Source organism: Podarcis tiliguerta, assembly GCF_965153285.1.
Source record: "Podarcis tiliguerta genome assembly, chromosome: 13".
Classification (NCBI taxonomy): Eukaryota; Metazoa; Chordata; class Lepidosauria; order Squamata; family Lacertidae; genus Podarcis; species Podarcis tiliguerta.
The window spans coordinates 36,452,565-36,472,474 of record NC_139546.1 but is presented as its reverse complement, the minus strand read 5'-3'; the positions used below and the strand labels follow the sequence as shown (position 1 = coordinate 36,472,474).

General features: G+C 46.0%; 1 protein-coding gene across 8 annotated transcripts; it reads left to right on the top strand.

Annotated features, from left to right (window-relative positions):
- Positions 1–165: 165 nt before the first annotated feature.
- On the top strand, positions 166–19,894 carry IZUMO1 (izumo sperm-oocyte fusion 1). 8 transcript variants are annotated; one of them, XM_083409254.1, is made up of 10 exons: positions 166–273; positions 2,750–2,940; positions 5,813–5,887; positions 8,184–8,267; positions 8,975–8,995; positions 12,084–12,164; positions 13,322–13,422; positions 15,422–15,572; positions 17,582–17,753; positions 18,349–19,894. In XM_083409254.1, the coding sequence occupies exons 2-10, from the start codon at positions 2,883–2,885 to the stop codon at positions 18,446–18,448; spliced, it is 843 nt and encodes a 280-aa protein (XP_083265380.1). In that variant the 5' UTR covers positions 166–273; positions 2,750–2,882; the 3' UTR covers positions 18,449–19,894. The 8 variants fall into 8 exon arrangements, with proteins under 8 accessions (XP_083265380.1, XP_083265379.1, XP_083265378.1 ...); XM_083409253.1 differs by lacking the exon at positions 166–273 and adding an exon at positions 382–465; XM_083409252.1 differs by lacking the exon at positions 166–273 and adding an exon at positions 712–768.
- Positions 19,895–19,910: the final 16 nt, after the last annotated feature.

The window sequence follows — 19,910 nt, the reverse complement described above, 5'->3', positions numbered from 1 at the left end:
AGGCCAGGCTGCTTCCCCCTCCATCAGTTGGCAACCCTGCTCACAGGGTTTCTTCTTGCTATTGCAGCCTGAGAGGTTTCCCCAGTTCCCAGATTGCTGCACAAGCCCCCTTTCCACCCGCCCTCAATACCCGCCCGATGGGCTTCTTTCGCTGCCCCCCTCAGCTGTCCAAAAGTCTTGAAAGTGAAATTGCTTGCTTGCCATTAATCTCCCTGTTGTTTTTACGAGGCTCTCCCGCCTCTCCTCCCCCGGGGTGCCCGTTAAGGATCAAAGGTTAATTAATGCAGAGCAGACCGTGACCGCAGTTATTCTGACCCCACAAGGCCAGGTGGTCCCAGAGCCCCGATATACAAGATGCGATGAAAGGGTGACACGGCCCAGGAATTTACAAGATGATGAGGCGTGGCGGGTTGGGTTGGGCAAAGTGAAGAGAGAGGAGGCCTTTGGGGAACTGACCTCCTCAGGGTCAGCTGGGAATGGGGGGGGGGATGAGGGAGAAGCATTATAATAAGGGGGCAGTCCAACACACATCTTGAACCAGGCCCATTTTAAATGCTAAACTATGGATTGGCGCTATGGGGGTGAGCCTCAGGCTGCGTACACACGATATCTTCGAAGCACGTTTGAAGCACATTCCCCACCCCTTCAAAGAATTCTGGGCCCTGTAGGTTATTAAAGGTTTCTGGGAATTGTAACTCTGTGAAGGGTAAACTACAAGTTCCAGAATTCCTTGATAACAACACTTTGGAGGTCCCGAGCCTCAAGGAGGTCAGATTGGTTTCAACTAGGGCCAGGGCCTTTTCAGCACTGGCCCCAATGTGGTGTAACGCTCTGTCACAAGAGACTAGGGCCCTGCAGGACTTAACATCTTTCCGCATGGCCTGCAAGACAGAGCTGTTCCGCCTGGCCTTTGGTTTGGACTCGGTCTGACCCTTATGTTTCCCTCCCCTCATGGTCTTGATTTATCAGCTACTCTAAAATGAGGCTGCTTTTTAAATTGCATTTTAACCTGCATTTTAAATTGGGCTTTTTTCCCTTTCTTTTTCTCCCCCCCCCCTCTTTCCCCCCTATTATGTTTTTACTGTGATTTTATTGCTATTAGCCGCCCTGAGCCCGGCTCTGGCCAGGGAGGGCGGGGTATAAATACAATTTATTATTATTATTATTATTATTATTATTGAGGGAAAGAATGTGCTCCGAATGCTCTTTAAGAGCATAAGTGTGTACACAGCCTCAGGCAAGCTCCTTCCTCTCTTCCCCTTATGGGTTATGATTCCTTCCCTACTCCCCCAGTTTAAATAATCATTTACCATCACCGATCACTATGACATCTGAATGGGAAAACTGGTGTTGGCACTTGCCCTGCAAGCCAGGACTGCAAGCCGGCATACTGTACAAACTTAGCTTACAATTCAGAATTTTTAGCAGCCTTGGCAAGGGTTTTGAAGAGGGTTTGCCGCTCACAATGCCTCTTGCTCTGAGGAAGAAGGGCAAGGTGGCTCCCAGAATGCTGGGAGTGGTTGCATTTGCTACGGAGGCATTGGCAAAAACTATTTTAAATGGTAAGCTGGCAGGTCTTATGAAGAGAATGGGGAAGAGTGGACAAGGTGTGATGGGGAGCAGGAAGGCGGTGGTCCCAGAAAGACCAATGAAAGCAGCTTTCCATGACCCACAAGAGGAGGTGGGGCTTAATATACAGGAGGCGACCATTTTGGGTGCATTCCATTGACGTGCAACCACTAACACATGGCCCTTTTGGACCCAGAATAGGGCAAAATAGGGTGTCACAGGGGCAGAACGTAACAGGGCTGGGTGGGCTGGGCTTATGCACACTCTACCAAGGTGCGCAGGGGCCAGGAATGTAACCTGGCACAAAATGGTTGTCGTCTGTATTAAAATTGCAAATGTGTGAGCACATGCCAAATATTTTTGCAACAAAAAGGTGCAAAGACACTTCTATCAGATGGTGAAATAAGTGGACAAAAAAATAAAAAAGCGCAACAAATTTTATATCCTGTCTTTCTTCCAGGGAGGAGTACACAAATCTCTTCCTCCCCTATTTTATCTTCACAACAGCCCTGTGAAGTTGATTAGACTGAGACACTGCAACCTGTCCAAAGCCACCCTATGAGTCTCATGGCTGAGCAGGGATTTGAATATTGGTCTCTCCCAGGTCCTAGACCAACACTAACCGCTATTTCACACTAGCTCCGAATATGCCCGGGAGTCATCTGCAGGATTATCTAAAAGTGATTTTGTAGATTCTGCATTTTATTTTATTTTAATCTTCCTGTTATTGTTTTAAACAAAATGTTTTTAATTTTATTGCATTATGAAAAAATGTTATTGGGGGCAGAGAAAGTGATTGTGGCAAACCCACTGGCCATGGTACCCCTGAATGCATAAGTTGAATGAACTCCTTCTTGAGAAACAATGAACAGGCAGACAATCACAATTGGCTTTGTTTTCTTTCTTTTTTTAAAACCTGCATAATATTATGCTGAATTCAACAGAAACTGTTCTTCCAAATTTATTGAATTCCTCTTTGCCCCCTCAGAAAAGAGATGCTGGTTGCATCAGCTGTTTATTGGCAGTAACAGCATAGATCAAGCGAGTTTAATATACATTATTTACATGTGCTCCATGATTGCTTCTTTTTCTGGGCAGAGGTTACGGACCATATTAATTTGGTATCAAGTACTCGCTTTAAGGTTTAATTATACCCATTTTATTGTGAAATATATTCCAGTGTTGTGAGAGTTGACTGATGGACAACGTAAGTGGTTTCTGAGAGCCCTCACAACCACACAGAGACTGATCCTAGAACACTAGAAGAACAAATCCTCACCAACAGATGGGCAACAAACTGAGGACCTGGCTACATGGCCCTGTATTTGAGGGTGCAGCATATCAGAGACAGCTGCCACCAAAATAATACAAGTATGTGTGGCCTACAATGAGATATATGACTACCCTGGCCTTCTGTGCTAGTCGTTGTACCATTGTGAATATCTGCATCTCAGGAGCTGCATATGCACTATATGTTTAAAGCATATTTAAAGTACCTCTACTCCCATAGAATCCTGGGGACTGCAGTTTCTTGGAAGTGCTGGGTATGGTGGCTCTGTGAGGGATAAACCACAGCTTCCAGAATTATTTTGTGGTGTGTGTGCTTTAGGTGTGTTTTCAATGTACGGTTTGTATGCTACCTGTGTTTGAAGTATCACTGGTAACTGGGAAATGGATATAAAGCCCCATTTCTCCCCCCCCCTCCGGGGCCTTCTCCCCTCTCCTTTCCCTGGGTCCTATTTGGCCAAAGAGGGGGGGAAATGAGGAAAAGTATTCGCAACAGAGAGAACTGGTGGTTGAGTTTGTTTTTCCTCTTCCTTCCTAATCCATTTTTCCTTTTGTGTCAGGTCTTTCATAATGTAAATCCGTAGAACAGCTTATTACTGTTCTTTGTAAGATGCTTTCTCAGCTGAAGAGCAGGATAGGAATGCTTCGAATAAATGAAATTCAACCGTGATTACTATTACATTGGTTGAGAACATGTGGGCTTTGTGATGTCATAGCTATGACGTCACCTCAACACAGGCCAAGGCTCCTTTCAGGCAACCACAGAAAAGGGTGATGCCTTGGCTAGTGTTTTGGCTAATAGCCCAGGACATTGCAGGATCCCATGGATGCCTGAAATGCAATGCAGGTGCCATGGCAGTTGTGAAGGAATTCAAAGATATCTACCTGGACAAGCATCTCTTCTGGAACCCACAGCTCAAAGCAAAACTGAAGGCAGACTTGGATAATTTCTTAGAAGAGCTCCCTCGTCAGAAAATCGATCAAAAAAAATACATGGCTGTTATTGGTATGGTTGCACCAGTGCTCCTGCCAGGGAACCTATGATTTTGGGGGGTGAATATTAAGAATTCCAGGGTCCAAAAGCACCACTCTGACCTCTGCATCCCTTAATAGGATCTGCATGCATATTTTATTTTATTTTGCATCGGAACTTTAATTGTACAAGTTGTGGGCTGCATAGCATATTATCATATAAACTGCATTAATTGCCCTGCCCTTAGTATTAAAATGTTAGAGGTCCAGTCAACAAAACCTAGTAGCTTATGGCATATCCTAGAAGCTACGAAATAAAACAGAGAGTGCAGAAGGCAGTTTGGGCTGGGGACCCAGCCAAGAATTAGCCTCAAAATCTAGAACTCTGGGGTAAATTATTTCCTGCCAGGTAAGGCCTGAAAAAAGGCCTCCCTGACAGGTAACCTCACCCCCCTCACAGACACTCACTTCCCTAGGAAAGAAGGATATGAATTAGCTAGGGTGACTTAAGCAATATATTTTCAATGTGTGTGTGTGTGTGTGTGTGTGTGTGTGTAAAACAGGACAGTGGAGATTTAATTTAAGGAGATACTGTGCCTACCCACCACCTGAAGTTTGGCAGGTAGATAGGAGATAGCAGAAAAATTGTCATCAAAAAATCCTCTCTAGGCAGGCCCACCTGGCTTTTTCGTCCTTGAGCTCTTATGGTTTGGCTAAAGAGGGCTAATCCCACAGTTAAGCAGAGGGTGACTGAGGGATGGAGTCCAGGTTGTGGAGGACAGAGACAGGTGGCTTGGCCTGCCATGTGCCCCCTAAGCTAGTCTGTGGTAAAAAAAAACCTTTGTGTGTGGAACTGAGGAGAGCAGCCGCCATACTGGGGCCGCCATACTGGCCTTCACCTCAGGCGAGAAAGTGTTCTGACCGAGGCCTTTGGTTTAGTAAATTGATAATTTGATGACTGGTGGCCGTCACTGCTCAATTTTTATTTTATGGTGCTTTTGTGTGTGGCGTGCTTTCAATCTGGGTTTAAATCTTATTGTTCTTCTCTTGATGCTGTGTTCTAAATCTAATTTGGAGGATTTCTATTCTTGAAAGAAAGATGGGGCGCCAATCTTCTCTGGCATATTCCTACGCCTTTTATTCGAGTCACAAGAAGTTAGCTGAGTTATCGTTGTGTTCTTACTCTCCTATAAGAGGCCACATGATAGCAGTTTCAACAATCGTGCTTGGCATGGAAAAAGTGGAGGGACTTTCTTCTCCCTCTCTCCTAACATTGGAACTCATGGACATCCAGTCAAGCTGAATGAGGGACTAGGTGATCCACTGGATCCCTTCCAACTCCACAATTCAAGGATTCTAAGTACTTCTTCACACAATGCGTAGCTAAACTGTAGAACTTGCTCCCGCAGAAAGCAGTGACGGCCACCGACTTGGATGGTTTTAAAAGAGGATTAGAGAAATTAATGGAAGATAAAGGCTATCAATGGCTGCTAGCCAGAACGGCTATGTTCTGGTCAGCCATTGTGAGAAGAGCCACTGGTCTGAACCTGCAGGCATATGTTCTGCTCTTATGTCTGTATATGCTCTTTTGTGTGAGCTGCCCTGAGGTTTATTTTGAAGGATTGCATAGAGATTTGACTGAATAAATATTGACTCCGGTGGGATTTAACTCCCAGGTTTACATGGGATTGTATGCATAATAAATACATATTAACATGCAGACATACAGTAATAGGGAGAAAAACAATGGAAGGAAGAGGGAAACAAGCTGCGGTTGCTCTGAACAAAAACTCCATGTTCAAAGGCATTATACAACTCTTATCTGTGGAGGTGCCTGGTTTCTACATCAGGCCCTGCAAGAAAGCTTTATGGGGAAGGAGGCAGACAGCGCTCAGTGATTCGCAAGGCAATTCAGAATAAAAAAAGATGGAATGAAGCTGGCTATTTCCCCCCCTAACTGTATTCCTCCCACCTCTCTCTTCAGATGACTTTTCACTGGCAGACTTAGGTGCCCACTTCAAACGCTGTTTCAAACACATCATGGAAAATGAAGTTAAAGGTAGAGATATGCTAAAATGAATGGTATCACATGGCCATCAGGAATATATGACTGTTTTCTTCCAAATGGCTGTAATATGTTGCATGTATGTCTATTGGAATGTATTCAGCAAAGCGTCTGGTGCAGCCTCTGAAGGCATGCTCCTCAAATGTAGGTCAAGATAGCTTTGCTTTGGCTGCCCGGCTCATTCATATATCTGGCTGATTGTTGCCCAGTCTTTTACACTGTAAATATTTCAGCTCCTTTTACCTCACAATCAACTAGGCGTCGCCATCTGGTGGTTTCTTCAATATAGTGCACCGCTATCTACTGGGTAGGTACTGTGTTGACAAATCAGTCTATGAGTGCTTCCAGATGGGACTTTAAACTTCCAAGTGGGTTGTTCATAACATTAAAGACCAAATACACAGAGGATTTCCCACCGAAAGGGAAAATCTGATTTAAACAGGGGAGAAATGCAGGCTGGCATCATGGGCGTAGCATTGAAAGTACTAAATCAATTTAGATTCAGTTGCCCCCCCCCAGCAGATGACCCCCCCCCCCGAAAGCTGGCTCCCTGCAATGGGGGTATTTTTACCTGTGATTTCCCAAAAGAAGCTCAACAACTTTGGCTGCCCACCTAACAAAACTCCTGGCTTCTTCTGAAGCTCAGAACATTGTATGGACACAGTAAACAACGCGCATCCACTAAGAGCTCCAATCTCACAATAAACACATTCATCAAAACTCTGCTTATCCCATTCCCACAAGAATGGAGTAGGGTGTTAGCCTGTATGTATACAGACACCTCTTTGGATTAATTTTTGCGCTATTCAGTTGCTCATTTAAATTGGCCTCACTTGCCCTCATTGACACCATCATCCAGCCAAATATGATTCATTATATGGCCTCATGACATTATATTCACTTTAGGATTCTTGATTGGGTGGACTCACCCATGTAACTACTCTGGAGGAAGGAGAAAGAAGCAGCACCTTGGGAGGGAGAGTGGCACCAGAGCAGTTGCCAAGGGAAACAGTGGATCCGTAAAATGACAAATAGGCACACTGTCTTAAAAAAAACAAAAACACTTTTAGAATAAATTTCCACTCCACAAGCTCTTGGCTCAAAAATAAACAAAATAATGATCCCAGTCCTATTTCCCATAAAATAAAGGGGGGGAATATAAAATGTGGCTCAACAGGTCATGCTCAGATACATGCATGTTTCTGATCACAGTGGTTGACAGCAGGTTTGTTCATATTTATGTAGCTCTGCTGCCTCCTAACTGAATTATAATCCTGAATTATATAGGCAATATAGTTGTTGGGTGCCCCTGCTGGAAACCCTGCTGTTTCTGTTGTTATCTAGGTCTTTGGGGAGGAATTTGGAACGGGAAGAAGCGTTTCCTTCGACTCTGCTCCTCCTGCATGCTGTTAAACTTTGTTTTAGAGGATAGATCGGATGAAAAACATGGGGCGGGGAAAAGCACAAAATGGTGGTGTGTGTCATGTAAACCACCCTGTGATCTTCAGGGTGGCATATGCGTTTAATAAATCAGAAGAATAAATAAACAATTTAAAAAAAAGAAAAACCCAACAAAAATCTACATTTTAAAATGCGCATTTCTAAACATTCTGGCTTATATTGCACTCCCACTGTTGGCCCTTCCTCCTTTTCAGCATCACAATTCATCATGCAAAGGGACAGTCCCAGGGGTCCGCATGGCATATGGGGGTCCCTGGGCCTGCTCCTCCTCTTCGTCAGCTGCTTTCTTGTTTGCCCACATCTCTCTATGACACAGAAGTGCTGGAAATAGGAAGGAGGTGCCACTGCCTGCTTGCCTTCTCCCTGGCTCTCTGCCTAGCAGACAAGCAAGTGGTAGCAATTCAGTGGTGGCCGGTGCCGTGTGGGACTGGTGGGCCAGAAGGCAAAGAGTCCAAACAGTATGTGGAGGCAGAGCCAACTAGTCCTAGTTTTGTCCTCATCCTCCTCCCAGCTGAGTTCCACAGGGACAGCGCTTGCACCAAGGGAGTAGGAAGCTGATAGGCAGTGCCACCCCCTGGATTGGTTATATGTAAGAAGACGGGAAGGGCGGGCAGATTGAGGTTGGTAGGTCAGTGCCCCATTAGCCTCAATGGGCCAGCCTCCGTTGGCAGCAACCATGGGGAACAGCAGGAGGAGCTGGTGATCATGACCGTGAGGAGGTCAGCTTCCTGACGGAGGGGGCCCCAGGGTGGGTGTCTTGTCCAAGGGCCCTGTGAAACATGGAGCCCACCTAGACCTCCTGCTCTTACCATTTGCTTTTCCTTTGCAGAGGCTCAGCTTCATAAAGAGATGGATTCGTGTTTTCAGAAGCTACTGACTGTTTTTCATGAGCTATTGCCCAGAGTTACAACATGTAAGCTGTGCATAGCTTGGCTGAGCCATATGGGGCGGGTGGGTGAAGGGGTTGGCAGGTGAGGCAGGCAAGGGTAGCAGTCCCTAGTTAGTAATAGAAAAATAAAATGAATAGTTGTAGATAGGAGTTATATGGGACGTGGGTGGCGCTGTGGTCTAAACCACTGAGCCTAGGGCTTGCCAATCGGAAGGTTGACGGTTTGAACCCCCGCGACGGGGTGAGCTCCTGTTGCTCGGTCCCAGCTCCTGCCCACCTAGCAGTTTGAAAGCACGTCAAAGTGCAAGTAGATAAATAGGTGAGAAGGTAAACGGTGTTTCCATGTGCTGTTCTGGTTTCGCCAGAAGCGGCTTAGTCATGCTGGCCACATGACCCAGAAATACTGTCTGTGGACAAACGTTGGCTCCCTCAGCCAGTAAAGTAAGATGAGCGCCACAACCCCAGAGTCGTTCACAACTGGACTTGACTGTCAGGGGTCCTTTACCTTTAGATAGGGGTTATAGGTCCTTCTTTCTCCCTTTGCACCATACAAACACCTGCTCATCCTCTGAAGTTAAATAGATGCTGACCAGATCAGCTGTAAGGGAAGGTCTGCAGGGGCCAGTTCAAAAGTTGGCAATCCTAACTGGGTTACTGACACTGGTGTGTGGGCGGAGGGGGGTGTACAGACACAGGCAACTGCCAACTTCCTTCCTTCTTTCTCTTTGCAGATCATTGCAGCAATGAATGTGGTGAGTAAAATGAACTTAGAGAGTTCATTTTTAAAAGGAATTAGTTCGACCTGTCCCCAAAGGAACTAATTCTAGTTCGCGTTCAGCCCTTTGAGAAATGAACTAGTTTGGTTCACATACAGTTCACAGTTCAATTCATGTCCATCCACATGATTCTCGTGTCATTTTCTAACCCCTCAACATTTAGATTTTGTGTGTGTGTGTGCATAGCCAAAGGCCTTTACAGTGTACAGCAGAGAGCAAGGCAAGGCTTTTCTTTGAAATCACACAACATACCCTATAAAAAGTTTACAGCATAAAAATTTAAAATTAGAGAGCATTAACATATCCAGAACGGAGTTTCTTAGCTGCCAGAGCAAATTTGGCTACCAGGTGTGTAATCTGTAGGTCTTTATCAGTTATGGGGCACTATAGTCTGCCCTTCACAGAGTTACAGTTCCCACAAGCCCTTAAACTGTAGCACTCATACTTATTTTAGGGTAAGTATGTGCTTTCAAAGGATTGTGTCTCTGCAGCCATACAACTTCAGGCCTGTCACAATCTTTTTAGCTGTTTTGACCGCTAAAGTTGGTCAAAGCGGTTTTGACCTCTAAAGTTGGCATGTCCTGGATTTCTGGTTCTTGCCCATACCTGGACAGGTATGGCACCTCCTTTATAAGGAAGAGATCCTGTTGTAAGTGGAGCAGGGGAAAAGCCATTCTCTGTCTTTCAAGACTTCCTTATCAGAGAGGGGCTATTGCAGAAGTGTTCCGACTTTCTTCTGCCAGATGTTGGAGAGGGAGGTAACACCTGCCAGATGTCTGGGGTAAATGGATCAATTCCTCCCACCCGAGAACAAAATGGCTGCAAACCAATGCTTACATGCATAGGCTTCCCCGGTCAGAGGAAGCCTTACCTGAGGTACTGTTGTTTACATTCCCTGGGAGCAGCTCTCCAGGGTCTCAGACAGAGAAAAGTCATTCATTTCACATGCGATCTGATTGTTCTAGCTAGGCATGCCAGGACCAGATCTGGGGACATCTACATTCAAAGCATGTACTCTGCGATTGAACTATGGCTCCTTCCCTCAGGAGTCTCTTGAGGCCTTTTGCTGCCAGAGGCAGAAACCCCAAATGATCTGCCAAACCCTCCCACCTAGTTAATACACGAAACAAGCCCCAGGAGAGTTCTGCGCTATTAGAGCTGATAGCTTATCAGCCGGCTCCTGTGGATCTGCCATTAACAGCAACATGATGTTACAGCGTGACCACATCTACATATGTAAAGGGATGCCCTTGTCCACGTGTATCCAGCTGATATGCTCAGAGTCAATGCACCCAATGGGGCAAATTAAACTGCTGCTATGGTGAATTAAAACCAAGCAACAAACCAAAGCATAAAGAAGAATAAAGAAGGCAGAAGCCAAAATGTTTTGCTATAAGAATTTAAAATTTCTGTTTTGTTAGTCTCTCTCTCTCTCTCTCTCTCTCTCTCTCTCTCTCTCTCTCACACACACACACACACACACACTCCAGTTGGACTGGTGGCTTTGGGGTTAAATCTAAAAGTCCATAGGAATAAGAGGCAGTTAACGTGAGAGGAAGGTGTTGAGTGCCAGACAGACATGAATACATCTCAGCTAGTTTAGAGTGGGAAGTTAGAACAGAACAGAAACAGTGCTGGCTAGAAGCAGCATAGCTACCCTGGTTGAGAAATTAGAGAAACAGAAAGGCAGAAACAGAGGTGGCAGTGGAAGAAATTTGCACTGAAGGAACAAAGCACAGACTTTGTTCTCTGTACCTGAACCAAGCTCAGCATCCTTTCACCCGAAACTCCATTCCATGTCATCTTCCAAGCTTTCTTAGTCTTAGCAGCCTAGTTTAAAGGGGGCAGAAACCCTATTGCTGTTGTTAAACAATTGCAGATCTACTGCAAATCAGCCAAAGGTATGCTAAGAAATCAGCTCACTCTTACCTTACCTTAAGTAATGCCAGCGAGTACTAAAGTGACTACACTGAGTGTCAGTGCCTCAGGTGTGGAGCTTTTTCTGTTAGGGCCTTTGAGGAAATCAAATCTAGATGTGCCAAGGATGACTTGGGTGGAATCTACACACATATAAGAACCGTTCTGAAAAGGCTTCTTCTTTTTTAAAAGCGTTTTTTTTAAAAAAAATACGTTGGATTGTGTCACATTGTATATTGCACTTAAAACACACATAAAATGTTTTATTTGCAGTTGTATAGCTGAGTCCTTGATTAGGTTTGAGTTTGGGAGGGGGTAGGAGAGAGAGTGAATTGACTGCTTGACACCCCACACCCGGTACCACGAGTGCTCTCACCCTGATATGCTGAACTGGTAAGAGTCTCCCTTACTGATCAGTATTGACATTAGCAAATAAAAACTATTAACTTTCTTGTCCTGAATGCTTTAACTCCCCTTCACTATGCTTTGCCTTCAGGTGGCAGTAATGCTCCTGAATACCAGTGGCTGGAAACGGCAGAAGGGGAAAGTGATCTTGTGATCCATCCTGCTTTCAGCAGGCTTTCCATAGGCATCTGCTTGGCCACAGTGAGAACAGGATGCTGGCCACTGGCCTGACCCAGCAGCTTATTATGAAATTTCAGTATCAGGGTGCTTGAGATATATTTAAAATGACAGGCAAGCTGGGTTTGTTTTGTTTTGCTAACACCTATGTGCTAAAACCAGGATGGCAATGCTTATCTTTACACATGCTCTACTTTCTGTTGTTAAAGGGGTAGGAGTGGGGCAGGCCAGAGGGGTGGAGGCATAGAATCAGTTGGTGACCCCTATGTTCCAGCCTCAAAGCAGGAGCTGCACAAGGCCACTGCCATCATTTGAACTGAATTTATTACGGTCCCAGACCAGACTCTAATGATAAAGCGGGATATCAAATCCAAACAACTCCTCCTCCTCCTCCTCTTCTTCTTCTTCTTCTGCCATCATTTATTGCCAAGAGGTTTATTCCCAGGGGAGTTTGTGTTTGGTGAGCCAGATTGCTGTGCTTGTCCCACTATCTGTCACCTTCTCTCCAGTTCACCCTCCTTCTGCCCTAACCCAGAACCCTCCTTCTGGTCCTCTCGTTCTGCAGGTGTGATGAGCTACGTGCTTACTCATTGCTTCACGTGCCGCGTACAGACTTACACGTGCAACAAGAAATACCGGTGTGGAGGTAAGAGCTGAGAAAAGGGAGCAGGCTCGGTTTGGGGCCCACAAATCTGTGGCAGAAGACAGGGCCTGGCAGGATTGAGATTCAAGAGAAAGACGCCCGAGGCCAGTCTAAACGGACCCACTGGGACTAGCTGTAAGTAAGAAGGCAAGCCGGAAGGGGAACATTGGCTGAGGGGAGGAGACTGAAGTTGGCAGGGCAGTGTCCCATTCGCCCTAGAGGACAAGCTTCCACTGGGCTTGACAGTGGAATACGGCCATGTTGCCCTTCTCCCCAGGTGAGCTAGCTACAATTTTTGGGGTGGGGAATTCAGAATTTTTGGGAGCAAATGGGAGAGCTCCCCTCCTCCAATCCAAACCTTGCAATGGCTTCTGACAGCCAGTGGAAGGAAGTTGTATACGGCTAGTGTCCTTAGAATCATAGAATCAAAGAATTGGAAGGGAACCCCTAGGGTCATCTAGTCTAACCCCCTTCGATGCAGGAAACTTCTGCCCAAGGGATGTCTGTTTTAAAAAACCGTAAGACCAGAGAGCAACCATAGGTTGTCTATCCATCCTTAGCAATACCTGGGCAACAGGTTGAGCAGGCACACAAATCACCTACTCAGTTTCCCGCACTATGGTGGACCAGGTTGTTTTTCTAATTTGCATCTATTATATAAATGAGCACATGCACATTTTATGTGAATATGTGACTCTCTCTCTCTTTTTGGTGATGCCCAAGTGACCACTCAACTTATCCTGCCCTGAGAATAAAATCCCAGCTCCCAGATTTCTCCACCAAGCCCTTCACCAATCCTCTTGAACACCAATAATCCCCACCAGGCTCCTTCCTTCCCAGCCAGTCCCATTACTACTTAGGCGATGGCTTTGCTGGGCTGTATATCATAGGGACTGTCTTGTTTTGACTATATGTAAGCCGTTCTCTTTTTGGCTGAAGAGCAGGGTACAAATGCTTTAAATAACAGCAACAACTAACAACTTGTCCCTGTATAAGTAAAAAAAAAAAAAAGGTGCCTTCTTAGAGTGCTGTTTGTATGTTCTAATGGTTTTACTTGTGACTTGTGGGCAATCAATGATAATGTTGCATATGTGGCGGGCAGTAGTGGATTAAATGTTAAGTACCTAGAAGAACAGATTTTGGATACTTGGATTTTGCAGAAAGGAGAATACAAGTGGAAATGGATGAAGATCTGGTTCTGGACTGTGCTCTGCAGTGGCACAAGTTTAGTCAAAGTGTGAAGAAATACATCTTCTACCGGGTAGGCAGTGCCTCTAAGAAGTCGCCTTCCCCTTTGCTAGCCTACTTGCCTCCCCAAAAATCTACCGCCACTGACTTTTGACCTGTAACTTCCTACCCTTGCCAAGAGTTAGCTTATGTGTCAATCACATTTTCATGCTGCAGGGTTCGGGGTGACACGGTGTGCCCCCTTTTTTATGCTCATAACAGAGAGAGTGACAGGTGCCACAACCTCTGTGAGCTTCATGTGTCAGTAGAGACTTGGGACTCCTTACAGTGTTTCTGAACCTGAAGGTCCCCAGATGTTGTTGGACTACAACTCCCATCATTCCTAGCCAGCATGACCAGTGGTCAGGGATGATGGGCGTTGTAGTCCAACAACATCTGGGGACCCTAGTCCAACACTTTGAACCACTGCACCACTCTGGACCTTACTTTAACAAGGAAATAAGTTGGAGTTCAAACCAGTGTGGAAAATATATTATCTGATGCTGATAACGACTAATATTTATAACTCGCCCTTTGTCTGTGCAGCAGGCACCCAAAATAAACAAAACCATAAAATACACAACAATAACAGCCACAGAGCACACTAAACCAAAGACCAGCTAACTAAAATGTCTGGGCAAACAAGTAAGTCTTAGCCTTGTGCCAGTTGGGCTTCTAAGGGAAGGGCTGTCTCCCACATAACGGCAGCACACACCTCGCCCAGCGATGGAAGATGGGAAACAGCTTCCTTTGAGAATCTTACAATACGGGAAGGGGAAGGTGATCCTTCTGGTATTTGGGTCCCAATCCATTTAGGGCCTTAATCAGAATTTGGCCCAGAAACAAAATCCCCCATTACTATTATGCGTGGTTGTACAACCGCAGAATCTAGTTATCGATTGAGGTTTGGGGTCAAAGGCTGCAGTGTCCTCAGCTGTGCAGTCAGACCAGGTTCAGGGCTCCGAATCTGATGCTGAAGAGCAGGAGATCATGGAACCTGGGGCTGGCAGATGGGACCCCGCTGAACAAGCACCCAGATCGCCAGGGTCTGTAGGGCTAGAGCCAGGGATCCTTTCACACACTGGAGCCGGAGGAACCCAATGTCTCCTGCTGCATCTCACCAGTCTAGTGCTCCAGGGAGCACCCTGGGAGGAAGGCTATGGAACAGAGAAGGTGTGCCCGTCTTTTAAGTTATCCACAAGAGGGCAGAGCCTGGAAAAGGTAGTCTAGACAGTGGTGGAAGAAAGGGGGTGCGGTGGGTAAGGGCTGCCCCGGGTGTCATCACTGGGGTGTGTGTGTGACAAAATGACAAAAATATGAGTTTTTTAAAAAAGGGCTCACAAAACTTTTTAGTTCAGTCAACAAATGCAGCGAAAGCCGGCTGGCATGAGGCGTCACATCGCGGAGGCTGGCACTTATTGCAGGACCTGCAGCGTGCCTGAGCCACGCGTCTCTCCTGGGAGTGACGTGGGGCCTTGAGCGCCCGCAGGCTCAGCGCAGCCTGAAACGGCAGCGTGGAGTTTGCATCTGCCCACCGCCTCTCCTTCAGCTGCCCTACAGCTGAGGGGGAGGCTGTGGAGAGGCACTGGGCACCCGAGCGGCTAGCTACACCGCTGAGTCGAGAGGCAGATTCTTAGAATGGCTCGTTCTGCTTTCAACTTTTGTTGAAGCGAGTTGTATAGTTGGGGCTCTCTGTGGTGCTCCAACTCCCTATGGGGGCCTGGCATTGAATTTGAACATGGACAGTGGTGGGCTGGAGTCAAAGAGGGCTTTGCAGGGGTTCCTGTCAGCAGGAAAACATATACAGCGGTACCTCTAGATGCAAACGGGATCCATTCCGGAGCCCTGTTTGCATCTAGAAGCAAACGTAATCCATGTCTGCACGTCATTTTGAACGTCTGCGCATGCGCAAGCGACGAAACCCAGAAGTAATGCGCTCATCTGAAGCACATTCAACCTGAGGTATGACTGTACATGCACGAAAAGCCACTTCTTTCTCAATGCTAGAATCCAAATGCAACCCTTCTTCTTAGGTAGTGAAAGGCAAGCTGCAACCGATGAGCAGCAGTATGGATTCCTTTCTGGTAAAGAAGGAGGCGAACGTAAATGACTCGGGCAGATACCGGTGTGATATGGCAGATTTGAAGGGAACTGTTTCTAGCTACCTTGACTTCCTAGTACAAGGTAAGTTAAGTGAATATGGGGAAGAGTGGACTATGTTAAAGGGCTGAGATAACATACCCCCAACACACACACACCCCACACACCACGTTCAAAGTACACATGTGACTACATAGGTTAGACCCCACGCCACTAACATGTGAGAAGGGGTCTGCACACGTACTGAGTCTCATGCATGGAAGGCTCCTCTATGCAAGGGGCAATCGTCAGCCCGTCATGAGCAGTGCAACTGTGCATGTGCAGAGAACCCCTCCTCACATGTGCCTAAATGAGTAGATGGCAGTGCGTGTTTGGGCGCCAGGGGCATTGGAGTTTAAGGTTATCCCACATAGTTCGCAAGGCCTCCTCATGCATTCTTAGGAGGATGTTGGCCCCTTGATCCACCTAGTCCCAAACTGCCTACTCTGACTGGCAGTAGCTTTCCAAGGTCCCATAGACTTTCACAGGCCTGCTGCCTGATGTTGTTTAAGTGGAAATGGATAGGGAATTTTCACCTTATATGTACATTTTTTAAAAATAAAATTGAAGCATTTTTTTAAAATTCTCTTTTTTTAAAACCAAAAAGTCTCCCAGAGAGGTTTGCACTCTAAAGGACATGACACAAAAGGAAAAGGGATAGGAAGGCAGGCAGGCAGGCAGGCAGGTAAAAACCCCTCAGGCACTATTTCTCAGCTACAGAATTCTTGTCTCATCTGTCTCTGTCTCCAATTGCCTGATGACCTGGCTGCTGGTGAAAGTTGAGGAAAGAGCCTGATGGAGCTGACTTTTCAATAGAGCAGATGGAGAACATGCATTTCACCTCAGAACCATGTTGCCTGCTGTAGTTATATGGCCAAAGGGATCTGTCTAGTAGCCTCTGTTAAGATGAACTAGCTTTCGTTTTACTTTGCAGAGCTGTAGTACTGGCAAATAGCCAGCAGGGGGCAGTTGAAACTCAAGGCAAAGTATAGTAAAGCATCCCAGATAGCCATACATTCTTATGCAGAATTACGTCCCATTCAGTTCAGTGAAACTTATTCCTTGGTGTGTTTAGGGATGTAGCCTTATTGGACAAATAAAAAATAGGTTTAACTAATTATGTCTGCATGCTTGCATTTGGCTAAATAATAGTTTTGAATATAAAATGTATTTTATATTTGCCATTCGATGTTGCACATACAGGCAGCGACCATATTGCACACATCTAGTTGATGCGGGACCGACCAGAACGGGGCGGAGTGAGCTTTTGCACACTCCACCGACATGCAGGGGGAGGTGGCCAGGAATGGAACCCCTGTGCAAAATGGTCGCTGCCTGTATGTAACAGAAGACTCCATCCTAGGTCCCCCTACAAACTGCTGTTTCTGTGTGGGTGAATTCTGCAGCATGTTCTTGACACAGGGATAGTGCACTACTAGGAGATTCATCCTGCTTTATTATTGGTGGTATAAAAAGTTACAGGATTTCAGCAGGAAGTGACAGGTTGTGCACTGATTGGAAATGAAGCAGTGCGAGCGCCCTGAAACTTTCTCCAGGCACAAACATAGGATTAAGTGTGACTCCCCCTCCCCCAACAGCATCATGATCACATGGCATCATGAACACACAATAAAAAGGAGGTCCGGAGGAAGAAGAGACGTTCTTACCAGTGTGAGAGGGAAAGAGGATCGCCTCATCTGTATATTTTAATCTTGTTTTTAAGTTGTATTTTAATCAATTGTTTTTATACCAGGTGTTAGCTGCCTTGAGCCCGGTCTTGGCTGGGGAAGCAGGGTATAAATAAAATTTTATTATTATTAATATCATCATCATCATCATCATCTAAGATGGCACCCATCAGTCTTTATAAGAACCTTTATTAAAATATATGTCTCTCTCTCTCTCTCTCTCTCTCTGTGTGTGTGTGTGTGTAAAAAGCATTGTCCACTTAATCAGGGATGCCTTGTAAAAGGTTATTTTAAGGAGTTTTTAACTAATTCATCTAGCTGATATAGTGATTGAAGGACCTTCTCTTTCTAATCTCTTTTCTTCAGTGGTGCCTGCAGTTGGGAAGACCACGTGGTTCCCCCGGCCGTCACACACGACGATGACAGTCCCCCTTGCCTTGGGGATCTCATCCAGGGCTCCACCCCCTCAAGCCGACTTCTCCGTTTGGATAGTGATTGGGGGCACAGGCGGCTTGTTTGTCTTCATCGTTCTTGCATTGTGAGTCCTGGGGAGCTGGGATGGCACCCCGAGGGTGACTGGTAATAGGTTAACACTAGGGTACGCCAGGTCCACCCCTCCGTCTTGAGAGCCTCTGTTCCCAAATGCCCCCTTTAAGCTTGGAAAGAACACAACGCCCTACTCAGCAGGTCAGCTGGCGCCCTTGAGGTTGCACCACCATCCCAGAGGGCTAAAAGACGGACATATGGATATAGACTACCCTGCATGTGTGTGTGTGGATGGAGAGGTACACATAGCAGTGTATAAGGCGAGAGTGGGGAATGCCTGGTAAACTCTCTGTAAGAGGATCAGTAACAGCAGAAAAGCTCCCTCAGATCCTATCAAAAGGACAACAAAAAATGTTTGATTACATTCCCGGCGGGAGCCACCTCAGATTCAAGCCTTGTGTCAGGTCTGTTCATGCTAAGCAGCTTCCCAGAATCCTTTGCAGGATATTTGGGCTCCATGACACATACATAGAGTTTCGTGAGTGATCAAGGCCCTGAGGAAAGCATTCTCTGAAGCTAGAAAGTTTGAAATCTGCTGACTGAGTCTCTAATTCTTTCTTTCTCCATAACCCCTTTTAACTTTATAGCGTGTTTGCTTACTTTCGTCGTAAGAAGGGGGAAGAAGATGAGGAAGATGATGACGATGATGAAAGTGAGAGTGGATCATCAGAGCTGGTGGCAATGTGAAGTCTCAGCCCCCCCCCTTTCAAGTTCTTCAGACACAGATTCCTGCCCACAGGCGCTCTTATATTGTACTACTAGCTGGTCTACTTTATTTATTTATTTAAATTGATAAAGATAGTGGATATCTTTTAATAGATAAAAGCCTCTCTTGGGTTCTGTGTGGGAGAGTATGAAGATGGCATCAGGAAGACATAACTGTCAGGGCTCCGAGATGGCTTGCAAACAGCTTCCACACAACCTGTCTGGTGAACGTTCAGCCTGAATTATTTGCAAATAAGCTAGTCAGGGTTGAGTTTGCTATTTAACAACATTCATCCCGATTTGTTTATGGGGAGACGGATGCAACGTTGCCTAATCAATCCCACATTCTTTGACCTCCTTCCTTTATTGCAAGGTCCATTATTTTGAGGAAGGAGGTTTGTTGCACAAGAGCTCCAAATCAGGTTTAATTCCTTAGCCTGAATTTGCTGGAATGTGATTGAATCCCAGTCCACGATTGTTGACAGTCTGCAAGTGCCCTTGCTGTACTTACTGGGGAGGACTAAAAGTTTGGAAAGGAGGAAACCATTGACCCAGATGAAGCAATGCAGGAAGCACTTAATGTTGCTTTTTTCCTGAGGAACAGTAGCTTTAAGGAGAAACGGTGGGTGGGGAAGAAGTGCCCAACCCTTTCCCCACTGTTTTCCCAGTCTAAATTCCTCCTCATATATATAATGCTTGGGGCGGGGGGCAGAGAGCAACTGGGTCTGTGCGATATTTACTTATTTAATGTTTTATGGGAAAGGAGAGCAAACCATGGTGAGTTCCATTAAGACAGATGTGGGGCACCTGTAGCCCTCCAGATGTTCCTTAATTACAACTTCCACCAGCATTCAGAGGCCAAAGGTCCTCCATGCCTGTGTTATTAAGGGGACTGAAAGTCAGAATTTGAGTTCTTTGAAAGCAGGCAGGAAAGATCTACAGAGGTACAAGGAGCCTGGAAACCAGGGCTATCAAAAGACCTGGGTGCACAGGGAGTGCAAGTCCCAGCAGGATTAAGACTGGCCCTGGATGGAGCTGAAAAATCTATCCAAAGTAGGACTGGAACAAGGATTCAGGCAGGCACCAGAGATTGGGGCTTGTGGAGCAGCAAGACAGAAGAGGAAGCACTTATAACAAAGACACGTTCAGAGGAACCAGCAGGCTCTCTGAGCAGTGGAACCATCATTGGACCTGGGAAGACTACATGGAGCCTTCTTTTTCCACTCTCCTGCCCCATGTACTCACCCATAAGACGTGGCATTGCAACGGACCAGGGGGCTGCTGCCTTTTCCTGGCTGATCCCAACACTTAAACTTCTTGGGTGCTGTGCATGATTTCTCCAGGCTTACTGAGTTTCTCCTCCACACAAGCCCTGTACAGCGCCTTGAACCAACCTAAGCCAATTTCACAAGGGTATTATAAAATACAACAACAACAATCCGCC